At 39.6% G+C, this 25,070-nt stretch overlaps 1 protein-coding gene across 1 annotated transcript in view; it reads right to left on the minus strand.

The window, feature by feature from the left end:
* Window positions 1-25,070, minus strand: part of KBTBD12 (kelch repeat and BTB domain containing 12) — an 87,676-nt gene that overhangs the window by 20,770 nt on the left and 41,836 nt on the right. Inside the window, exons 4-5 of the mRNA XM_081317728.1 lie at window positions 23,518-23,668; window positions 5,868-6,065 (exon numbers count right to left, since the gene is read on the minus strand). Coding sequence (XP_081173854.1) covers window positions 5,868-6,065; window positions 23,518-23,668 — 349 coding nt within the window. The remainder of the gene's footprint in view (window positions 1-5,867; window positions 6,066-23,517; window positions 23,669-25,070) is intronic.

Below are 25,070 nucleotides of genomic sequence, written 5' to 3' on the forward strand. Positions count from 1 at the left end.
CATAAAGCTAAGGGGCTGAATAAAATTTTAGATAACAGAAGATTCAAAAGGATACAGTATAGGGAGGCTTGAGCAGGAGGCTAAAATGATTAAGACAGATTTAAATAGAGAGGAAAAAATATTCAGTTCTGTATTCAGGTAGGAAAATGTAATGTATTTTTGTAGGATGGGGGAGATCTGGCTTAGCAGTAAGGATCTGAATATACTTGTCAGCCACATGTCCTAGTAGTGTGGTGCAGCTGCTAAAAAGTCAAATGCTTCCTTGGGGCACATTAATAGATGCGTTGAATCCAGATTATGGGACATAATTGTTTCACAATACTCTGTCCCAGGCAGACTCCATTTGGAGTACTGGGTCCAGATCTGTGCACCAGAGTTATAATACAACAGTAGCAAATTGGAACAAATTCAGATCAGTGCTACCAAGATTGTAAGCAATTTGGGAACCAAGCCCTGTGAGGGACAGTTAAAGGATTAGGGTATGTTTAGCCTACAGGAAAAAGAATGAAGGGAGATATAATAAGCAGTCAACAAATATCTGAAGGATTGTCCCAGAAAAATAAATGAACTTATTCCACATCGCCAGGGAGCTGGACCAGAACCAATTGTTAAAATTACAAGGAAGCAACTTCAGATTAGAAATCTTCCTGATTGTGCAAGCCATGTGGAATGGACTAGCACATGAAACAGTGAATTCTCCTGTCTTAGAAGTCTTTAATCACAGGCTGAATTGACAGCTATTGGGGATGTTTACTGGATCCTGTGCTGCTTGGGAAGAGTGGGCTAGATGTTACTCAATATATCCACCAACTCTATGATTCTGTCTCAAATAATGGATTATATTTTCATGCAGGGCTCTCCATGTGCGCAGGCCAGTACAATCTTCCTCTAAAGCAGGTACACAGGCAAAGAAATTAATGTATTTCTGAATAGCCCAAAGGCAGAGTAGGAAATGAATTCGGTCTGTGCTGAATGGGTTACACTACCTCTCAACTTGCCAGTTAGGGCTCTTCTGAATCCAGACGTGAGCATATCTCAGCAGGGAGCAGGAATGCTTTTGCCTTGCTGGTATGCTACTTATACCTTGTAATGAAATAACCATTTTGATCATACTGACACATGCTTGGAATGCTTTAACATGTTCTCAGTAAACTGATTTTAGAAAATTTAGACATTTCAGCTGACCCAGAATGTTTGCAGCCAAATCAGTTTAGCAATCAGTAGTAATTATAGAAATCACATGATCTCTGTCAAAATCACTCCAGTGACGACTCGTCTGTTAAAATACATAATTCAGAATCCTGGTTCTATATATATCCTCATACTGTTTGGGATCCACTTATTTGAGAAGCCAACTTTTCCAGGAACTAGAGATCAAATTGCTAACATACGCTGGATCATGGAGAAAGCTAGGGAGTTCCAAAAAAACATCTACTTCTGCTTCATTGACTATGCTAAAGCCTTTGATTGTGTGGATCATAACAAACTGTGGCAAGTTCTTAAAGAGATGGGAGTACCAGACCATCTTATTTGTCTCTTGAGAAACTTATATGCGGGTCAAGAAGCAACAGTGAGAACTGGACACGGAACCACTGATTGGTTCAAAATTGGGAAAGGAGTCCGGCAAGGCTGTATACTGTCGCCCTGCCTATTTAACTTATATGCAGAGCACATCATGAGAAAGGCAGGGCTAGATGAATCAAAAGTTGGAATTAAGATTGCTGGAAGAAATATCAACAACCTAAGATACGCAGATGATACCACTCTAATGGCAGAAAGTGAAGAAGAACTAAAGAGCCTGTTGTTGCGGGTGAAGAAGGAGAGTGCAAAACTTGGGTTGAAACTTAATATTAAGAAAACCAAGATCATGGCATCTGGCCCTCTCAATTCATGGCAAATAGATGGGGAAGAAATGGAGGTAGTGACAGATTTTGTTTTCCTGGGCTCCAAGATCACTGCAGATGGGGACTGTAGCCAAGAAATTAAAAGACGCTTGCTCCTGGGAAGGAAAGCCATGGCAAATCTAGACAGCACACTAAAAAGCAGAGACATCACCCTGTCAACAAAAGTGCGTATAGTCAAGGCTATGGTCTTCCCAGTTGCAATGTATGGCAGTGAAAGTTGGACCATAAGAAAGGCTGAGCGCCAAAGAATTGAGGCCTTTGAACTGTGGTGCTGGAGAAGACTCCTGCGAGTCCCTTGGACTGCAAGGCGATCAAACCGGTCAGTCCTAGAGGAGATCAATCCTGACTGCTCTTTAGAAGGCCAGATCCTGAAGCTAAAACTCAAATACTTTGGCCACCTAATGAGAAGGAAGGACTCACTGGAGAAGAGCCTAATGCTGGGAAAGATCGAGGGCAATAGAAGAAGGGGACGACAGAGGATGAGGTGGCTGGATGGAGTCACTGAAGCAGTAGGCGTGAGCTTAAATGAACTCCAGAAGATGGTAGAAGACAGGAAGGCCTGGAGGAATGTTGTCCATAGGGTCGCGATGAGTCGGACACGACTTCGCAGCTAACAACAACAACAAATAATTGTTTGGAGAGGTCCTTCTCTTGGTCTTATCAGCATTGAAGGAATATTTGAGGAAACATCTGAAAAAAGATCTGGTGACTTTTTGAAACATCCTTTCGCAATTTGGAACTACCAGCCAAGGGGACTCAAACTGTTTCCCTCTCTGCTATCATTCCTGGCAGTCAAAATGTTTTTATTTAGTCTGCCCTGCAATAGTTGACTGTTGAGTCAAGTCTACTGTATTAATATATGTTACAGTATGTTATTTTAATTAAGTTCTTTTCTGAATTTGATTTTAATCTCATCAGCCTGTTAACCGCCCTGAGTACTTCGGGAGAAGGGCGGTATACAAATTTAATAAAAGTAAAAAGTAAAGTAAAAAAGTTGTGACTTTGAATTGTAGGCTGTTTTTTTAAAACTCTAACTAAATAAACTGAAAAACAACCGTCAAGGACTTTGGCCCTGTTTTGGTGATTCTGCAGTGCAAACACCTCACGATTCTTGTATGTTCATGTTAATTATTGTGGTCCTCAGAGGCATCCAGCACTAATTCAGATACTAGTCAATTTATTTCTGCACTGTGTACAGTACAGTACAGATTGGAATACTTTATGCTGGTATCACAGATTTAAATAAAATCAAACGCTGATGGAGAAAACAAAAAAGAAAAAAGTCAATATGTTTCTGCTGACTAACCTTTCGGAATGTGCAGCATATAAACGAAGTAAGTAATTTTTCTATTTTAGAATCACCTTCACTATCTTCCTGGGGTTGGAAACTAGTAATAGTAATAATGCAATAGTGCAATGTTGTTTACTAATAAGACTTCTAGTAATCATTTAGAACATACATGAATAAGCCAAGAAAAGGAATAGGAAATTGTAATAGCACTGAATTTTCCCCCTGCAATCCACTGATTTTAGATTTTGAAATCCTATGGACATTTATGAGAGCTATGTGTTTATAAGTTTCCAAGAACAACATATAATTTACAGATTGAAGAAATGTTCTTGTGAAGGATGCCCTTCAAAGAAAATATTACAGAAGTGAAAGGATGGATGCAGAAGTGAAAGTTGGCCGCAGAATGGAGAAATCAATAAGGAATAAGAATTCCTTCAATAACATTTCAGTAGTATATTAGGACAGTTTATTTTCCTATTTTAAAATATCCTCCTTTCCAGAGGGGGAAAAAAAAAACCTTTCAAGTTTGCACACATTTGAGTTATGCCAATCTGCTACATCCCTAAATCACCACGATGCTCTCACCCTCATGGATGTCCTCAGCAACTAAGTTTTGGTCTACAGTCAATGCTGCAAAGACAATATTGTGATTCTTGCTTTGGGGCTGTGAGGCAGATGGTTTTCCACAGGCAAACTCTTACTTTGTCTGTCTCTCAGCTCCTTAGATCATCCCCTGTAGTGAAGGAAGGCAATAATGTGCCTTACTCCCATTTTTCATCTTGCTCACTGGGGTTTTAAGGCAGAATTCTTCCTCTAATGCACTATGATCCTCCCCCCACCCCGCCTCGCTAAAAAAACAAATGCAGCAACAAGAACAGTAAGAACAGAGTACTAGCTGGAGCACTAATTTTTGTTACATTCCTTTGGATAGCTAGTGGGACACTGGGTAATTTCTCAGGAACAGTGGGGAAGTTTGGTGGGAAGGCAAAAACACTCGCTTGTCAAAGTAGGCAGTTTGGGCACAACATTAACCAGAATCCAGGACTGCACAATAAATGTCTAAATGATGTGAAATTCAGATGATATATAGGGCAGCAGGAATCACTGCTACAGAAAATATGTATGTAAAGTTTAAAGTGTTTGTGACCAAATCATCTAACTTAACCTGAAGCTTGTTAATGCAAGACTATTTACCTTCCAGCGATTTCCAGTAAGGGTGTGTCAAAAAATTTGAAATGGCAGCCACATGATCAAAGTCCCTCTCCTTTTTCTCCATGCACTTCAGGGACTAAGCTTTGATTGGCTACCATCTTGACCTCTTCTTGACTGTCTTTTTCTTACATCAATTATTATAAATGAACATGTTATCAATAACATGATCCATATCCCAAACATCTAGAACTAAAATGTTGACACTGAATACCTGAAACAGCTTGATTTTTTTTTAAAAAGAAAGCATCAAAAACAAATATGCTGCTGCTTTAGGAAAGGGAAGGACAATAATTGGTTCTATTGTTGTTGCTGTGACTCTGAAAATGCAAAACGGTAGGCTGATTGTTCCATATTGTTTGGTGTTTGATGGGAAAAGCTTTCTGTGGAGGACTATGGACTAACATTTACAGAAATAGCATTACTTTGCCCTTAAGTGATTGTTAACGTGTTAAGATATTAAATTTAATAGCTGTAATAGTAAAGTGTATAATGGGCCAGAAAACACAGTTGTAGTTGATTGGTTGAAGAGTGTGGACTCCTGTATGAGGCAATCTACATTATGATTGGTTGCTGGGTGAGAAGGGGAAGTTTCCCTTTTTTCCTGCCTTTTTCTTCTGTGTGCTCTGTATTCTGTGCTATGATTTACCTGACAATTTAACTCATGATGTAGTGATGTGCCTGCCTATCTTGTTTGTTGTAAATATAAATGTAAAATATAATTATTTATATAAAACTACAAGTTTGTGTCAGCATCTCTGACTCTATTTGGACACTGGCTGCACAATTCCCTGACATAACATTGTCCTATTTTTGAAAACATGAATGCTGTGCTATTTCATGACAAAATTTACATCCAGTTCTACAGTTGTTTATACATATATGCAAAGAAAACTGTTATTTGTAATATAGTGACAAAAAATTGATGTTGTGAAATACACAGCCAGGCAAGGAGGAGGACTCAAGCAAGGAATTAGCCTTGAATTGTTGTGCAGCTGCAAGAGATTCAGAATTGAGTCCCCCCTCCATGGAGTCTTATCTATCTGTTTCCAAGAAAAAGCAAGCAGTCTGGGAAGATTCCTGTATTATATGAAGACTACAATAAAGTAGTTAGCTTGAATAACAATGCATGTGGATCTTGTGGCTTGTGCCTGGCAATTGGTATACAGATTATAATGTAGAACTGATATTTACCCCTTATTCACTTGTGTGCAGCATCCTGAAACAAATACAAAAATGCAGAGTTTGTATTGCAACATTGTGATGCATGTTTTGTCATTTGCTCATGCAAGAGCACCCATGAACCAGGACTTCCTCAGACTTTTTACAGTGCTGGAATCAGACAGACAGACAGACAAATTCAAATTGGGATGGGATGCAATGTAAGTTGGGATAGTGATATTTAGGATGATTCTTGAAGCACATTGCAAACATAACAACATTCTCTTTGGATTTCTCCAGACCTGTTCCACGAAATCCTCCACAGACATAGAGTTTCCCTTCCACAGCACCAGCACAGGTAGAGTTGGTTCTTAGGGAAAGAAGAGGGTAAGGCATAGGTGGTCCTTCTCGCCAATAATTCCCATCAGGGTTATAGATCTCCACGACATCTAGACATTGCCGTGCTTGTCCTCTGTCACGATCAAGGCAGCCAATTCCACCTGCAGAGGGAGCGAGAAAGAGAGAGTTCAAAGAGAATAAAAATGGCTCATCAGAATGGGTCTTATTCTTTATTCTTTTCTCTCCAAGGTCACTACTTCAACGTTTTTCAGTTTTGCAAAAAAATCAATCCAACATTCTATAAGGAAGAAATAATCTTGCATACTGTAAAAAAATCCCCCTTAGAAAAACATGCTAAATTTGTACACCAAAGAATCCAAGATGAATAAGTAAATAAACTAGAATAACAAAATGATGGAAAATAAAACGGAAGAAATTGAGAAATCTCTTTGAATATCTAATTTCTGGGAAGTGCAGATTCTGAAGGATACATTTATCTGCTACAGCATCACATTCCTCCTCATTGTCATATGACAGCAAGGAAAATGCTATCTACTTCATTTTCCCAGATACAAAATACGGTGGTTTAATCTTGTAAAATATGATATCTGCAGAACAGAATTGGAGGATATGAGTCTTATGCGCTAGAAAAAAAATAAAAGCACATTTGATACCCTGTTTGCATGTGCGCCCATGCGTACACACACACACACACAGAAAACTCGTATTTCAATATTGTTAACTAAGCAAAACAACAAAAGAGCTTACTCACTGTCATAAAGAAACTTCCTACATGTCAACTGCAGCTAAAGCAAAAAATATCTTTAGAAAACAGCAGAAATAAAAAAAAATTGGGATGTACTTAAAACATTCATCCAAACTGCTCACATGATAGTTGAGAACTGCCGCCCAGGAGCACAAGGGGAAAGAACCTTAATGGTTATACAGTAGTAAACTCTCCTAACATCAGTAAATGAACTTGGAGGGGAAAGCTATGTACTTGGTGGGGTCATATATGATTTCCTCAATACTATGGAAGAATTTCATAGGATTATGTACTTTAAAATAACATCCAAGGATGAATACAAAGACATTGGCATTTCTCTCAGGAAAAGTTGCACATAACTCCCCCCCCCCCGCTTTTTTTTTTACAAGGCCAACATTTCAATGCCTAGAGCTGTAGTTCTCAAACTTCTATGTCCCCCTCCCCAGCACTAGCAAATGTAATTAATGTTGGCAATGCCTACAAACACAGTAACTGTGACTAAGAGACACAAGCCACTCTTTGTCACACTCCTAAATTCCATCTTGCCACCTCTGGCATATGGGCACCTCAGCTTGGGAATTTCTGGCCTACTCACATTCATTTTAATGGATGACCTAACTAAAGGCTTCTTCTGTTGGAAAGAGCAGAACTTGGAAAGAAACTTTTTTGAGATTAAAAATTTATATCCTTGAAAAACAGGTGCATGTATAGGAAAATCCTCAGCAGTAATAGTTTAAATCAGCTTACCAAACACTTTTTTCATATTTGCTGTTGGGGCACAGAATTCATCTCCCATATCAAAAGACACACAGTTTTGGGTTAGGATGGAAAGAAATAATAACATGTCTTTAGTGGAATGTTTGCACAAAAGTGCATTTATGTGAAATGGGAATTATCTGTCTGAGTGTCTGGTCTGGTAACTAAATGCTTGATGAAACATTATTTGGACATAGACTATAATATTTCTCCATCTGTGGAATTCTCATTTTGATGGAAGCCATGTGTAAACTAACTCTGCTACTTGGTGACCGAGAAGTGCACAAGAAATGAAATTTCAGATAAATACTTTGAAAATGTTTGCATAATAAAATAAGGAGAAATTTATGTACTGTAACAACAATCAGCAGCAAAACCTTTAACTGGTTCTGTTACTTTGGGCCAGTCTCAAGCTCTGATCTTTCAAATAATTCCCCAGAACTGACACTCACAGATTACAATGGTATTTATTTTTGGTTAAGTATGTACAGTACAGGAATTTAAAAGTTACAAATACTGTGCAGTTGGATGATGTTTTAATTCTTGTGGTTAGATTATCATAACTACTATCCCAAAATGGCAGCTGTGTTAGATATGGAGAGTTATGGAAAAATCATTGGTAAAATATTAAAGTAGTTCCTGCCTACCCATTTTAAGCCACCACTACCCCCAAATCACCCAAACACCCCAGTTATTTCTGGGCACTTGGACAGACATCTAAGGAAAACTTTGTGTATTCCTCCACTAATTTTGGGTCCCATAGCTATTTGTTTTTAAAGGGTTTGGGGTTTTTGTATTAAAATAAGTTAATTTTTTTATTTAACTTATAGGGTTTTTTTAAAGACAAGTAATGGTATAACAGGTAAAAATTTTTTTTAATTTAATTTAATTTAATAACATTTATATACCGCCCTTCTCCCTGAGGACTCAGGGCGGTTCACAGGGCAGAATAAAATAGCAAATACAAACATTAAAAAAGATTAAACAATTGCCCTAGTTAAAAACAATATAAATACAACGCTAAAAACCCCCAGAAAAATTAAAAAGCGAAAGATAAAACAACCCCAACACCCCCCCCTCAGGCTAGGCCGGCTTGTACAAACAAAAATGTCTTGAGATCGCGACGAAAGGAGCGAAGATCGGGCGCCGTCCGGAGCTCTACCGGTAGCTGATTCCACAGCTCCGGAGCGCCCACAGAGAAGGATCTCCCCCTGGGGGCCACCAATCGACATTCTCTGATCGGTGGCACCCTGAGGAGGCCCTCTCTGTGGGAACGCACAGGGCGCAGGGAGCTTGATGCCGGCAGCAGATGTTCCCTGAGGTACTCCGGCCCCATGCCATGGAGTGCTTTGAATACCGTTACCAGTACCTTGAATCTCACCCGGAAGACAACTGGCAACCAATGCAGCTCACGGAGCAGAGGCGTAACGTGGGAGTATCGGGAGACTCCCAACACCACTCTCGCGGCTGCATTCTGTACCAGTTGGAGCTTCCGAGTGGTCCTCAAGGGCAGCCCCATGTAGAGAGCGTTGCAGTAGTCCAGACGAGAGGACACGAGCGCATGAGTGACCGTGCATAGATCATCCCGGCTAAGATAGGGCCGCAACTGACGCACCAGGCGAACCTGTGCGAAGGCCCCCCTAGTCACGGCTCCTATATGATCTTCCAAGGCGAGCCGTGAATCTAGGAGGACCCCCAAGTTGCGAGCCCTATCTACGGGGGGTAATAATTCACCCCCCATAGCTAGAGGTGGAATGTCCGAATAAACCCGGGATGAAGATATGCAAAGCCACTCAGTCTTGTCGGGGTTGAGCTGGAGTCTGTTCCTCCCCATCCAGACCCGAACCGCCTCCAGGCAACGGGACATCACGTTGAGGGCATCACTGGGGTGGTTTGGGGTCGAAAAGAAAAGTTGGGTATCATCAGCGTACTGATGATACCCAACTCCAAAGCCACGAATGATCTCACCCAGCGGCTTCATGTAGATGTTGAACAGGAGAGGCGAGAGGACCGACCCCTGAGGAACTCCACAAATGAGAGACCTCGCGGTCGACCTCTGCCCCCCTGCCAACACCGACTGCGAACGTCCCAAGAGATAGGAGGAGAACCACTGTAAAACTGTGCCTCCCACTCCCAATCCCCTGAGACGCCGCAGCAAGATACCATGGTCGATGGTATCGAAAGCCGCCGAGAGGTCTAATAGGACTAGGACAGAGGAATGCCCCCTGTCCCGAGCCCTCCAGAGATCATTCACCAGCGCGACCAATGCCGTCTCCGTGCTGTGCCCGGGCCTGAAACCCGATTGGTACGGGTCTAGATAATCCGCTTCATCCAGGACCAGAGGGAGCTGATGCGCCACCACACTCTCAACAACCTTCGCAAGAAAGCGAAGGTTGGAGACAGGACGAAAGTTGTTCAATACAGCCGGGTCCAGAGCAGGCTTCTTGAGGAGAGGCCTCACCACCGCCTCCTTCAAGACGGTGGGGAAGATACCCTCACTCAAAGAAGCCGATATAACTGCCTGGAACCAGCTGCGTGTCCTCTCCCTGGCTGCATAAACCAGCCAGGAAGGGCACGGGTCCAGTAAACATGTGGTGGTGCTCAGCCTCCCCATGATCCTGTCCACTTCCTCCGGAGTCACAGAATCAAACTCCTCCCAGATGATATCGACAAGACCACCCGTGTCCTGATCGTCAGACTCTGCCCAGTCAGAGTCCAAACCGGTCCGAATCCGAGCGATTTTGTCCGACAGATGTTGGTTAAACTCCTCGGCACGTCCCTGCAAGGGATCCTCCCTCACCTCCTGATTTAGGAGGGAGCGAGTCACCCTAAACAGGGCAGCCGGGCGATTATCTGCGGACGCAATAAGGGTGGCGAAGTGGTTGGACCTCGCCTCCCTAATTGCAGCGAGATAAGACCTAATAAAGGCTCTTAGTCGCAATCGGTCGGGTTCGGATCGGCTGGACCTCCAACCGCTCTCTAGGCCCCGTCTCCGACGCTTCATCTCCCGGAGCTCCGCAGAAAACCATGGAGCCCGACGGGATCTGCACCGGGTCAGGGGCCGCAAGGGTACAACTCGGTCAAGGGCCTCAGTGGCCGTCCTTTCCCAGGCTTCCACTAAGGCCTCGGCCGAGCTGTGAGCGAGGGAGGCAGGTGGGGACCCCAGCGCCGCCTGGAACCTCTGGGGATCCATTAAGCGTCTGGGGCGGTACCATTTAAGTGGTTCCAAGCACCCACGGCGGGGGGTGGCAAAACGGAAGACCAGCCGCAGGAGATGATGATCGGTCCATGACAGGGGCATAATAATTGGAAAGCCCCCACCAAGATCATCTAACCACCGTCCAGACAAGAAAACAAGGTCAAGGGTGTGGCCTCCTTCATGAGTCGGTCCCGTAATCTGGTGAACTCTAGAAGTTCTCCAGGTACTTTGATGTTTAAAATTCTGTTCTGGAGACTCCAGTTTTAAGCCATGCAATTTGAAGGAGGAATAGATATGTTTATGCCATGGTTTGTGCCTCACCGCCTTTCCTAACTTGCTCATTCCAGACATGTTCAGAGTGCAGCTCAGGTTGCTGAGAATTTTAGGAGTTATACTTTCAATACATGTGCAAGTCCTGTCCATTTAGTGGGAAAGTTTAAACAAGTTTTAATTCCAAGATTGAAGGGTGATGCCTAGCCCTTTCCATTTTTTACAAATGAGAACTATTACAGTATAGGACCTATTTGTAAGAGAACTAGAGAACTATTCATGAGAACTATTACATTATAGGACCTAAATAAAGTATAGTGCTATTAAATTTTTAATTTATTTTATTAAATGATCTTTATATTTTATTTTCTCTAGCTGGCCCTTATGGCTCTCAGAACACCAAAGTATGATAAAGCTAAGACCAAATCTACCCACCTAATTATTTAAATCAGATTTTTAGACCATGGGCAGATGGCTATCTATGTGTTGTAAAAATTCTTCTTTGTGTCCACCGTTTTTGGCTTGCCCTGTTTTTTTTAAAAAACATTTCCCTCATTTATAAATACATACATACTGTATATTCATACATATAGTACATACTGTATAGATCTTGTGTGTGTGTGTGTGTGTGTGTGTGTGTGAGAGAGAGAGAGAGAGAGAGAGAGAGAGAGAGAGAGAGAGAGAGAGAGAGAGAGAGAGAGAGAGAGAGAGAGAGAGAGAGAGAGAGAGAGAAGAAAGTGACCTTTATAAATGGGTACACAGTTCTATGCTAAGCATTTATATGCATAGCCGTACTATTGACCTACAGCCTTTCCCCTACTAATACAAGCAATTTAACCATGCTTTGGAATGTATGTTTCTGGATTCTCTGTGCATGACCTGAGATAATGAAAATTATGCCATTTGACAACTCCATACTAAATCTGACATAACAATATTTCTGAATTGTTTCAGCAGTTCAGTGAATGCTAATTGGCATCCTCATTATAATTCTCTTGACAAAAGGAAACTCTACCAATTATAAATGAACTGAGAAACCTTAGCTTGTGTGTCTTGACATTGATTGGTTTAGCATTCCAGGGGTATCTTAGTTAAACTCACGTTGTGCCTTGTTTAGAGTAGAATGTCTCATAGGTCATCCAGATTCTCATAGGTACCTACAAATTTCCCCAGAACAGAATTAGCTATAAAGCTTTTCCCTTCCAAAGCTTTAGTGATCCAGTGGAAAGAGGGGCACATAATTAAGTCAGAATATCAGCAAATAGCCCAAGCCTGCAAAGATGAAGTGAGAAAAGCTAAGGCTTAAAATGAACTAAGGCTTGTGACCAAAGTCAAAAATAACAAAAAAAGCTTCTTTCAACATGTAAAAAAACAAGAAAAAAGATAAGGAAATGATTGGTCTATTAGTGGGGGGAAAGTGGCAAGAAGGTGACAAGCATCAGGGAAAAAGCAGAACTATTTAACTCATTTTTTGCATCTGTCTTTACACAAGGGGGAAAAACCAGACCAACCTATCAAAAATAGTGCCATAAAAACAGAATAGAAACACAAGTTAAGATAGGCAAGAAATTGGTAAGTGAGCACCTGTCCAGCCTAGACGAGTTCAAATCACCAGGACCAGATGGATTACACCCCAAGGTTCTCAAGGAACTGGCAGATGTGATCTCAGAACCACTGAACTATATTTTTCAAAGATCCTGGAGCACTGGGCAAATACCAGAGGACTGGAAAAGAGCTAATGTAGTTCCCATCTTTAAAAAAAGGGAAAAAAAATGGATCCAGAAAATTACAGACCTATCAGCCTGACCTCAATACCTGGGAAGATTCTGGAAAAGATAATCAAACAACGAATCAGCAAACACCTAGAGGCAAACAAAGTCATTACTAAAAGCCAACATGGGTTTGTCAAAAACAGATCATGCCAGACAAATCTTATTGCATTCTTTGACTAAGTGACAAAATTAGTGGATCAGAGGAATGCTGTGGATAATTTTCTCATAGGCCATCATGCCTATTAGGGTTATACATACTAAGTTAATGGAACTCTTAAATCATCTGCATTGTTTTCAGGCTTATGAGGCAATTTGAATAATGCATGTACTTTCATGAGGTGCCATGTTTATATGAGGTGGGATAATTTTCATAACACTTTTAAAAAAGTCAAAAGTATCCCTGGGCCTAGAATATTAAGTCTAATTTCACAACACGTTTGGTATCAGATTGTAGAAATCTGCCACTTTTTTCTCTATGAATTATGCAGACAATTTGTAATCTTTAAATCATGCTGTATATTACCCAGAAGCTCTTGCATCTATATTACTAGAAAAAGATTACACAAAGTGTAATGTACTGGTGTAAAATACTTGGAAACTGTTATTGTTAGTTAACTACTGTGTCTGTTTAAACTCCAGACTGCTTGTATCCAGAGTTGTTACTTGTGTTTTGAGTGGGAAAGACTGCTTTAATCCCATTGGCTGCCGCCTAGCAGTGGTCCGTATAAATAGAAGCTTAGTGGCAGTTCACGCCACTTCTGTGTTAACCTAATAAACGTGTTGCTGTTTTCACCATTTTCCTCGTCAATGCCTCACCGATCCCGAAACATAATAGTGGCTACGAAGGTGGGAGCTGATAATGATCAGTGGTCAGCTTTAAATGTTAATTGACAGACATCTTCTCAGTTGGCTTCAGCAAGGCCAGATAATCAACAGGTCGTCAAATGTGTTTCTGTTTAACCGATCACACATTTTGGGTGAAAACAAAGCAGAAGCTTATTCATCATTGTCTGTAAATATTACAAGCCGAAAGAGGCCTAGCAAATAAATAGTGTGCACACTGTAAATTCAGAGAAAATGCAGACTCACTTTTCAGAATCAATAAAACAAAGAACTGTGTATAGTACTATCTTATTTTTTCTCAGTAAGAACTGTTGTACATTTACAATTAAAAATAGGAATTCTTTAATTAAGTTCAACAGCATATGGTGGTCTAAACTCTGCACCAAGTGGAAGATCAAACAGATTCCTATCAAACCTAGCAGACAACTTTCTCTCCCAAAAAGTAGAGAAGGGAACTAGGGGATTAGCCATATTGGATTTAATTCTCACTAACAGAGATGAAATGATAGAAGGTGTTGAAGCCACAGGAACCTTGGGGGGAAGTGATCATGCAATATTGGAATTCAACATTCTGGAGGCACAAGCAATAGAACACAGCCAAACTAGAGTCTTGGACTTTAAAAGAGCTAATTTCAATAAATTTAGAGAGACCATGGGAAGAATTCCATGGATGAGAATCCTAAAGGGGAAAACAACTCAAGAAGCTTGGGAAATTTTGAAAAGTGAGATAATAAAGGCCCAGTCTAGTACAATACCAACAAAGAAGAAAAATAACAGCTCTCAAAAGAAACCAGCATGGCTGCATAAAAAACTCTCTGATAAATTGAAAGATAAAAAGGACAAGTATAAGAATTGGAAAGAGGGGCACATAACTAAGTCAGAATATCAGCAAATAGCCCGTGCCTGCAAAGATGAAGTGAGGAAAGCTAAGGCTCAAAATGAACTAAGGCTTGCGACCAAAGTCAAAAATAACAAAAAAAAGCTTCTTTCAACATATAAAAAACAAGAAAAAAGTTAAGGAAATGATTGGTCCATTAGTGGGGGAAAGTGGCAAGAAGGTGACAAGCAATAGGGAGAAAGCAGAACGATTTAATTCGTTTTTTGCATCTGTCTTTACACAAAGGGAAAAAACAGTCCAACCTACCCAAACCAGTGCCATAAAAAACAGAATAGAAACGCAAGTTAAGATAGGCAAGAAAATGGTAAGTGAGCACCTGTCCAGCCTAGACGAGTTCAAATCACCAGGACCAGATGGATTACACCCCAAGGTTCTCAAGGAACTGGCAGACGTGATCTCAGAACCACTGAACTATATTTTTCAAAGATCTTGGAGCACTGGGGAACTACCAGAGGACTGGAAGAGAGCTGATGTAGTTCCCATCTTCAAAAAAGGGAAAAAAATAGATCCAGGAAACTACAGACCTATCAGCCTGACCTCAATACCTGGGAAGATTCTGGAAAAGATAATCAAACAACAAATCAGCGAACACCTTGATGCAAACAAAGTCATCACTAAAAGTCAACATGGGTTTGTCAAAAACAGATCATGCCAGACAAATCTTATTGCATTCTTTGACCAAGTCACAAAATTAGTGGACCAGAGGAACGCTGTAGATATAATTTACTTGGACTTCAGTAAGGCATTTGATAAAGTAGATCACAACCTACTACTTGATAAGATAGAAAAATGTGGGTTAGATAGCATTACCACCAGATGGATTCGTAGCTGGCTGACAGGCCGTACTCAGCGTGTGGTCCTCAATGGAACTGCATCTACATGGAAGGAAGTGTGTAGTGGGGTGCCCCAGGGCTCTGTTCTGGGCCCAGTGCTCTTCAATATCTTCATTAATGATTTGGATGAGGGGATAGATGGGGAACTCATCAAATTTGCAGATGACACCAAGCTGGCAGGAATAGCCAATACTCCAGAAGATAGGCTTAAGATACAGAAGGATCTGGACAGACTTGAACACTGGGCACTATCTAACAAAATGAAATTCAATGGTGAAAAAAGTAAGGTTCTACATTTAGGCAGGAAAAATCAAATGCATAGGTATAGTATAGGTGGTACCTTGCTCAATAGTAGTAACTGTGAGAGGGATCTCGGAGTCTTAGTAGACAATCACTTCAATATGAGCCAGCAGTGTGCTGCAGCTGCCAAAAAAGCCAACACAGTGCTAGGCTGCATTAACAGAGGGATAGAATCAAGATCAAGTGAAGTACTAATACCACTTTACAATGCTTTGGTAAGGCCACACCTGGAATACTGCATCCAGTTTTGGTCACCACGATGTAAAAAAGATGTCGAGACTCTAGAAAGGGTACAGAGAAGAGCAACAAAGATGATTAGAGGTCTGGAGGCTAAAACATATAGGGAACGGTTGCTGGAATTGGGTATGTGTAGTTTAATGAAGAGAAGGGTGAGGGGTGACATGATAGCAGTGTTCCAATATCTCAGGGGCTACCACAAAGAAGAGGGAGTCAAGCTATTCTCCAAAGCACCTGAAAGCAGGACAAGAAGCAACGGATGGAAACTAGTCAAGGAGAGAAGCAACCTAGAACTAAGGAGAAACTTCCTGACAGTTAGAACAATTAACCAGTGGAACAACTTGCCTCCAGAGGTGGTGAATGCTCCAAAACTGGAGGTTTTTAAGAAGAGACTGGACAGCCATTTGCCTGAAATGGAATAGGGTTTCCTGCCTGAGCAGGGGGTTGGACTAGATGACCTCCAAGGTCCCTTCCAACTTTATATTATTATTATTATTATTATTATTATTATTATTATTATTATTATTATTATTATTATTATTATTCCCATTTATATATCCATATTCTAACCATCCTCCTGAGAAGCTTATATAATAGGCAAAGTAACTGTTTTCTTATGCATCTTTGCTTTTTAATTGTGTTGATTTGTGCTGGAGCTGCCTCTTCAATGCAATGTTTTCTGATTTTTAATAGCTTTCTCCAAACTCTAATAATGCAATGAATTCTAAGAGTTTGCAAAATTATTAAAATGAGATGAGTGACAATTACATAATTATGAAATCAAATTATGGGTAATATGATGTTTATTTTAATGATAGTATTCTTTAATATCGAGAGTAGCACATTTATCTTCCAAAAAGCTATAGAAAAGACTTGCTTATTTGTTTTATGAAGAACTTCAAGCCACAGGTACCAGTTTGGTGAGCTGATAGCTTCAGAGCTATATTCAAAAGTTATGAGTACTCCATTACTGAGCATTTTTAAAAAGAGGTTGGACAGCCATTTGTCTGGAAGGGTATAAGGTGTCTGGCTTGAGCAGGGGGTTGCACTAGAAGACCTCTATGGTCCCTTCCAACTCTGGATTCTGTAATTCTGTAAGAGCAACTGTAGCAAGCCAGCAAAGAAACATTTGCATGACTTCATTCCTCAAAGCTTTCCACAACACAGTTCAGCAGCTCTGCAATCAAAAATGTTTTTGCATGTAAGTAATGAATTTAATGGCTTTTAAAATTTAACACAGCTGTGTTTGTAAAATGCATAAAAATGGAAAGGTTATTGCTATTAAAATACTGGGATTGTAAAGCAGGATTTTGGATCTTCACATCTTCCCTTTTCAGTGAAGGACATGTGGGAGGCAACCTCCAACAAAGATGCAAGTTTTGTGGAAACAGATATATTTGACCTTCAGTTAGCATCTGTTAACAAACCTTTAAAAATAGTCTAAAAGTGTTATTTAATGCCCCATGAAAGTGGATTATTGCTATTTTATATTAATTGAATAATATCACCGGGTCATGTTTTATAGTATTGTCATATGGAAACTGGCAGAGATTGGAATTGTGTGAAATTGGTTATTTATATTTTGATAGTTGCTGATTTCTACCTGCATCTGTATTAGAATCTAACTTTAAACTGTTCTTAAATGAATGATTGTTAAGAACTACAATGTCGTGTCATGTTAAGAACTTCCAATGTCATGTCCAGCAAAACATATTTGGTAAGAGGTGTTTGCAATCACTTTACAGTTTGCAATAAAATTCAGGAGTTAGAATGTTAAAACACATGAGTTTATACTACTATTGCTATCATAAATATGGTTAACACAACTTTAGAAGAATACTGTTTTTTCAAAGATACATAAGTTCTTTTGGACTACAACATCAGTATTTGGAACAAAAATATCAAAAATTATGTATATTTTGTACAAGGGAAATGGCCAATGAAAAGGGAGGAAGGATCAAGGAAGAAACTTTTCAAATAATTTGATCAAATTTTCAGTAGTTTACTTATTCTGTCTTTTTCTTCCATCTTTCTTTTTTTTTAAATGTTAGTGATATATCACATCATAATCACAATTATATGCCTAATAATTTGCCTAATATAACACAAGTAGTTTTTAAAGATGTGGTCCACATCAGTTCTTAGAGTTCTTAACTAAGTTGTGGTAATTAGGAATGCTAGGAGTTAGAGTTCTAAAACATATGAGGATACAGGGGACAGAAGACTAAGCTACAACATGATGTAATGTACCTTCTATTTGAAGGTACATTACATTGCTTTTCATTCATTAAGAACCCTGAAAAATCTAGAAATAGTTTATTTTAGAAATTGTATAATTAATTCAAAATAACTCTTCAGGCTAAAATGCTGTGCCTTTAAAAAGTCTCTTTCTGTGTCTTTCCTATTCTAATGTTTCTTTTCAGAGAACTCTGTTGGTACCCTTTCAATAAGTATTTTATGAAGGCGATTTTCAGAATTTAATTGAACCTCACTTAACTGCTTAAAACTTTGTAAAAAGCTCTCAGCCAGAGCTGTGAGGAAAACAAGATTTTAATGAGATGGAATTCCAGAGTGAGGAAGATAAATAGAGATTCTTTGATATTCCAAATCTTTTATAATAGGATTTCTCCTTTAATGCTGCCTGTATGTTCTTATTTATAAAAATCAGGGATTACATAACAGACAAACAATGTTGCAGGAACACCCTTCTTAGTCAGGCTATTTCCCTTGCTGATGACTTATATTTCACAGAGTACTATTCTTCTGGAAGAGTTTGAGCTGGTGCCCTTGGCAAAGCCTCTTCTAATTTGCCAGTTGTTAGTAATGAATTTCCAGAAATTCAGCTGTGAAGGTTTTTTGCCTTTTCTTTTTAATGCAAGAGATTAAAATGCATGACCTCAAATGGTGCCTTCCCCTTCTGGTTTTCTTCCAAAAGTAGATGAATTCAATTGGCTCTGTCATTAGGAACACAATACCACTCTTTCTTGGGCTTCTGAACAAATATAGTTATGTTCCTGGGAAAATATGGAGAGAAACAGCTAAGATCAGTCAAATACTGTGAGTAGAATAAAGAATTTAGATCCTCAGGAAATGTTCCTGTTCTTCAAAAGATTATTTATCATTTAAGTAGCAAGGATGTCTCAAGAAGTTTTAACTAGGGCATCAAATCATGATGTGGTGCCTCTTGGGAAGAAAAAAAGAGTGGGCAATTATTGGGAAAAACAACTAATTCCACTTTTCTTCCCATCCTCTTTCTTTGCAATTGCACAAAGTCTAAACTACATGATATGGTAGATATGCAACTTACAGCTGACCCACCATTTCCCCCCTACCAATATGTCCTAAGATCTGGCCCAGAGTGAAACTAATACATACAGTGGAAGGACATCATTCTTCTCCCAAGACTTTTGGTTCTGTAACCAACCCACCTTTGTTTACACTTTATGACTATAGCCCTGTTCCTTACAACATAACTGAAAATAGCATCTTATATAGTATAGTATAGCAATTAAGTATAGGGAAAGAGGAGGCCCCAGTTCCTGTTACCCTCGGCCATGGAAACACATGGAGTGACCTCACTTTTCTCTGCCCAACCTCTTTCTAGGGTTGTTGAGGGCCATAGCTGAAATATAATGCTATGAATGCCATCTTAGTTTGTGAATGAAAGGTGGGATGTAAAGCTAATAAATAAATCCGTCCTGATGCTATTATACAAGATACATGGAGGGAAATTAAGTTCAGATCCCCTGCAGATGCCTGCCCCCTTCTCTTCCACATAAAACATCACAAAGAGAGATGCCTTGAAGCCGAGAGATGTTTTGATCTTCAACTTACAACTGTCTCAGTTAACATGTCTCGTGATAGAAAATGGGGGGGAAATGAAGTCAAATGCACCTAGATCAGTGTTTTCCATGCTGCCTGGGAATTCTGGGAGTTGAAATCCACACATCTCCAACTTGCCAAGTTTGTAAAACACTAGAGAAACCTTGTTGTCTGTAGTGTATGCTCTTAAAGCATACACGGAAATGTCAGCACAGCAGGGGGCTGGACAGCTCCAGGCTATAACCGCTTTGGCGGGAAAGCCTGAGTAGAGTGAGTCGTTGACAGCCCCAGGGCATGGTCAGCTCTGGCGGGAAGTCAGGGTTTAAATCCATTGGCCACCTGCACTGGCGGGAAGCCCAGGTTTAAATCTATTGGTCACCATTCACCTGGGCAGGTATAAGGAGACGCCAGGTAACCCCTTTGCTCCAGCTTCATTTCTGCCTCAATAAAGAAATACTACCCAGCTCAAGTGTCCGCCTCTCCGTTCAACCACGCGACTTTGCACTGTCTAAATCTTGTCTATGTTTTCTCTTGAAGTGTTTTCTGGGCAATGAACAATGGTTTATTCTCAGTTCTATGGGACATTATTTGAGGGCTTCCCCTATGCTTATGTCTTAAATAGAGACAAAAATAGACTGAAGATACTGGCAGGTAAGGGTACTGAATACACTATCATTTCTTCGTAGAGGGAGATGGGTCCAAAAGTAAAGCAGAGTGAAAAGATAAGAGGAAGAGTGTATATAGAACTTGAAGTGAAGCAAGGATAGTGTAAATTAGGGCTATGCACCCTTTGAAAATGGTCAGAAAGAATTGCATTAGAGGTGCTGTGAATGCGACACCTCTATGTTCTTCCTTAAAGCAACATGATTTCTTTCAGACTTCTGTGTGAGTTTGGGGAAAAAGGTGTTCCTGCTTTAAAATTCTACAAATGGCTCATTCCCCCCCCCCAAAAGGCATTTTTGCAAAAAGCCTGAAAAAAGTTAAGCTGCTTTAATGAGGACCAAAATGGCGCTACAAGGCCTCTGTTGGAGTTCTTCCAACTAGCTTTCAACTGTGCAGGGCCTATTGAAGTTATTCATTAAATATATTTTACTTTCTCTTCAGAGGTCTTACTCTTGTATGTTAGATTAGGTTAGGCAGACTTTATTCTGCAGTCATTGTTGTTATCCCAGGCCTTTCTTCAAGATAGAAATTCTAGGTTTTTTGGCTTGGAAACCTACTATTCTTCTCTTGTCAGAAATAGGCTGAAATATCTCTTCCTAGGTCCTAGGTTGAACACATTTAATAAATCTTCACTTGTATGTACACAAACACATACATCAACATGAAAAATAAGGGCTTTGAAAACAGATTCTCTTCCAATTCCCTGCATTTCTCTTTTTGGGTCATAAACTGTCTCCTAGCTCTCTTGATAATTTAGTTTAGAATTAAAAAGCCACCAATAGCCGGTGTTTACCCTCCATAGTTAAATTCCTTTAGTCTATGTCCCTCAACTTCAAATCATAGAAAATGATAGAAAACCCATTCTTTTTCCCTTTTGCTAGAACACCCCAGGAGTGTCCATGGTATGTATTATGGATGTGTTTGTAAAAAAATGTAAGCCTGGTGGCTGTAACTACCCTAGGTCCTACCCCCCTTTTTTACCCTTCACCACAACACCTCTTGAATGTTTTTCCAAATATAAAAAAAATGTTTTCTTACTGGAATCCAAGCAAATAGAAAAATACCTCAAATACAGTAGTTAATTTATGTCAGATTCCATATATCTGTCCAATTGAAAGTTCTGGCATAGGCCTTTACTGTCATTCTGAGTTCATGACTGATCAATGGATTAAATAATAATTCATTGAGCAGAGCTGTCTGTTAGATACTGGGTTTGTTGCTTGATTGACGAGACGAGGCAAGTGAGTTCAGCAAAGATCATTGTTTATTTGGTTGCAGGAACTGAACTGAGAAACAGGGCTGTGAGCCCAGCAATTTATACCCTGGCCAATAGGTTTAAAGCAACCTATTGCCGCCCTAGGGGCAGCCAACGGCAGCGCTGGAGACAGGTTGTCTGAGAAGCTGGGAACCGTTAGCCAGCTTCCCTGCTTGAGCAACCTTCCAGCAATTAAACCCACGTGATATTCCTTAGCAAGACAAAGCCCAATACATTACACTGTCAATTACAGTATTTCATTGATTTCCCCTCCCCAGTTTATCCTCTGTTGCTTTTTTATATGCAGAGATTATTTCTGAAGGCTTCTCCTGTACCTTTAAGGAGGACAAACTGTAGGAACTTTTGTATGAGGGAAGTTGTTTGCTAGCTTCAGAAAGATTCAGGAGGGACAATGATCAAAATAGAAAAGCTGAGCAAATATACAACATAGGTCCTAGATAATAATGTTTTCATGTACTCGAGTAGCCTCAGCTTCATTCTCATGAGACCATTAGAGTAATCATACTGAATTGGAAAGTCTGAAGCATTGAAACTAAGATGCTGAAAATGCCACAGAGAGCAGAGAGATAATTTAATGATTCCGCATACATTAATAAAGTTAATTAATTTTCTTGTGGCCATTCTGCCAACATATGAAGATAAGAATAAATTTCTGCAGTATTTTCCTGCCATAGAGACTGGGGAAAAATGACAAAACATGTTATGTTGTTATAATATAAACTATCCAACTCATACACTTGTGTTCAATTTGGGACATCAATATCAAAGGCATGGATTCACGCTGGGATGTTGCAAAATACATTTCTTCTATGTTTCTATATTTACACTTTGTACTGGATTCCTGTGGAGCCTGAGATTTAGATCAATATTTTACCTAGTATTTTTATGTGTGCAAATTGGCCTGGAATGACATACCTATGGTGACATCCCATTTAGTCATAACAATTTTATCTCCAGAGTGATTTGTAATGTACTATTGCAGACTATTTCCAACATGGCACCTTCACCCTCCAGGTAGTTCTGCAATTCCCAGAAATTTCCAATCAGCTTACTAATCAAAAACAGAGACTGCACTGACTGCAGAATGCAGCCGTGCGAGTTGTGTTGGGGGTCTCCCGATACTCCCATGTAACACCTCTACTCCGCGAGCTGCATTGGCTTCCAGTTGCCCTCCGGGTGAGATTCAAGGTGCTGGTAATGACCTATAAAGTCCTAAATGGCATGGGTCCGGATTACTTACGGGAGCACCTGCTGCCGGCATCAACTTCCCTTCGTCCAGTGCGCTCCCACAGAGAGGGCCTCCTCAGGGTGCCGTCGGTCAGAGAGTGTCAGCTGGCGACCCCCAGGGGGAGAGCATTCTCTGTGGGCACGCCAGACCTTTGGAATCATTTACCGGTTGAGCTCCGGATGGCTCCTGACCTTCGCTCCTTCCGCCGTGACCTGAAAACTTACTTATTTGAACAAGCCGGCCTGGTCTGATGGGTTTGGGGTATTTTAATAGTAATTTTAATTAATTTTTATTGTAATTGGGCTTTTTATTTAATGTTTATCTTAATTTTTGTATATTGTATTTTTATTGTATTTATTGCCCTGTACACCGCCCTGAGTCCTTCGGGAGAAGGGCGGTATAGAAATTAAATAAATAAATAAATAAATAAATAAATAAATAAATAAATAAATAAATACACTGTTGTTCTGTTCAAATAAAAAAATAACAGAACCAAATTATGTCCTCTGATAGGTAAGGAAGAATGCAGTTTCCAAAGTGATGCAGGAAATGAATCAAGGCAAAATTTAATAGAGTAAGTGCATAAAACGGAGATAATTGTTCTTTGCCGGTTATTTTATCCTATTTTCTTTCTCTAACTTACAAGAAAGAGAGTGGTGAGAGAATGAAATCTTTCATTTCGTAGAATCAAATTGCTAGGAGAAAATAAAAAGTGGCCCCTCTATCTCTTAAAAATCTGTTTGCTCTTACCCAGGACATAAATCTCATGGTTGACTACAGCTGTGCTGAAGCGGTATTTCGAATACTTCATCGGCGCACACTCCGCCCATTTGTCTTGGCTTGGGTTATACTGCAACGTTCGGTTGCTTAATCGATCAGGCTCATCATTGGGAAGATCCATCTGTGTGAAATATGACAGCCATATAATAATACAACATTTGGAGCCTTCTATACACGCCTGCATGCTATTAATCATGGAGGACAGTGGAGCAGATAAATAATACAAACACATCACTTATAGCTGCAAAGTGATTCATACCGACTAGTGCAACCTATGACATGTGGCTGAGAAGTACACTGAAGAAGACACAGGAATAACAACACATATATATTGTGCAACAAGGAAGCTGAGGATCTGGGTAATAATAAACCATCTATAGACTCGTCTGTGACAGCACATAGTTCTTTTCTACAAGGATGCCGTGAAGTCTCAAGAAGAAAGTAAAAAACCACTTATTTCCCCCTTGAGATCAAATTTTGATTTAGCTTCTTATTTGATTAGGGCACAACATCCCAGAGGGAGTTTGAAGATTTATCTACTAATGCTTTAGGCGAAATAAGATTACATAACAGTAAAAACTAAAGAATGAGAATGAGGTGGCTGGATGGAGTCACTGAAGCAGTAGGCGTGAGCTTAAATGGACTCCAGAAGATGGTAGAGGACAGGAAGGCCTGGAGGAACGTTGTCCATGGGGTCGTGATGGATCGGACACGACTTCGCAACTAACAACAACAACAAAAAAACCCTAAAGTCTGCACTTCTTTTGTTTTTGAGTGGATTTTGAACTCATCTTTAATAAAAGTTTAGGGATGGTCATTGCAGTTGTGTATGGAGCTAAAACAGAGATTAGGTTGGTTTCTGAACATTTCATTATCAGACTAGGTAACATCTTCAGCAGAATTTAGGGAATGTCAATGTTCAAGGAAAGAAAAAAAAAGCGTTGACTTCTGACTCTTTTTAGCACAGTACAAGATAACAACATTTTAGCCTCAACTCTTAACTTTTACACATTAATATATAACTAGCCATTTCTATAATAACAAATCTATCTAATCAGCAAAACCAAAGTCAAAACTTCATTTTTTTCATTACAAGCACAAAATCCAGAAGTGATATCCAAATAAAAAACATAATTAAATATATTCTCCTCTTTGAATAAAACAATCAATATAACCATTTCTGCTTTATCTTCCTTGCTGTGGAAATATTTATTATTTGCACTTAATAATCAATTTTAAAACACTAAATTTTTCTTTAAAAACATTTCTGAACAACACTTTCTAATACTTTTTTTAAAATTTCCTCTTAACATGCATACTTTAAAGTTCATTATTAAATTTAAATCACTCCTTCCAAATTACCCTCACAGAATAAATTTTTCTTCTTCTATACATCCTTTTTAAAACTCTAAACTTTTCTTTAAACTAAACATCTTTTTCTTTAACTTTCTCTTAACACAGATACTCTCAAATACACTTTCAATAATATTTTATAAACTTTGGGAATTACTTAAGTATTACAT

This window comes from Vipera berus (assembly GCF_964194415.1).
Source record: "Vipera berus genome assembly, chromosome: 2".
Taxonomy (NCBI): domain Eukaryota; kingdom Metazoa; phylum Chordata; class Lepidosauria; order Squamata; family Viperidae; genus Vipera; species Vipera berus.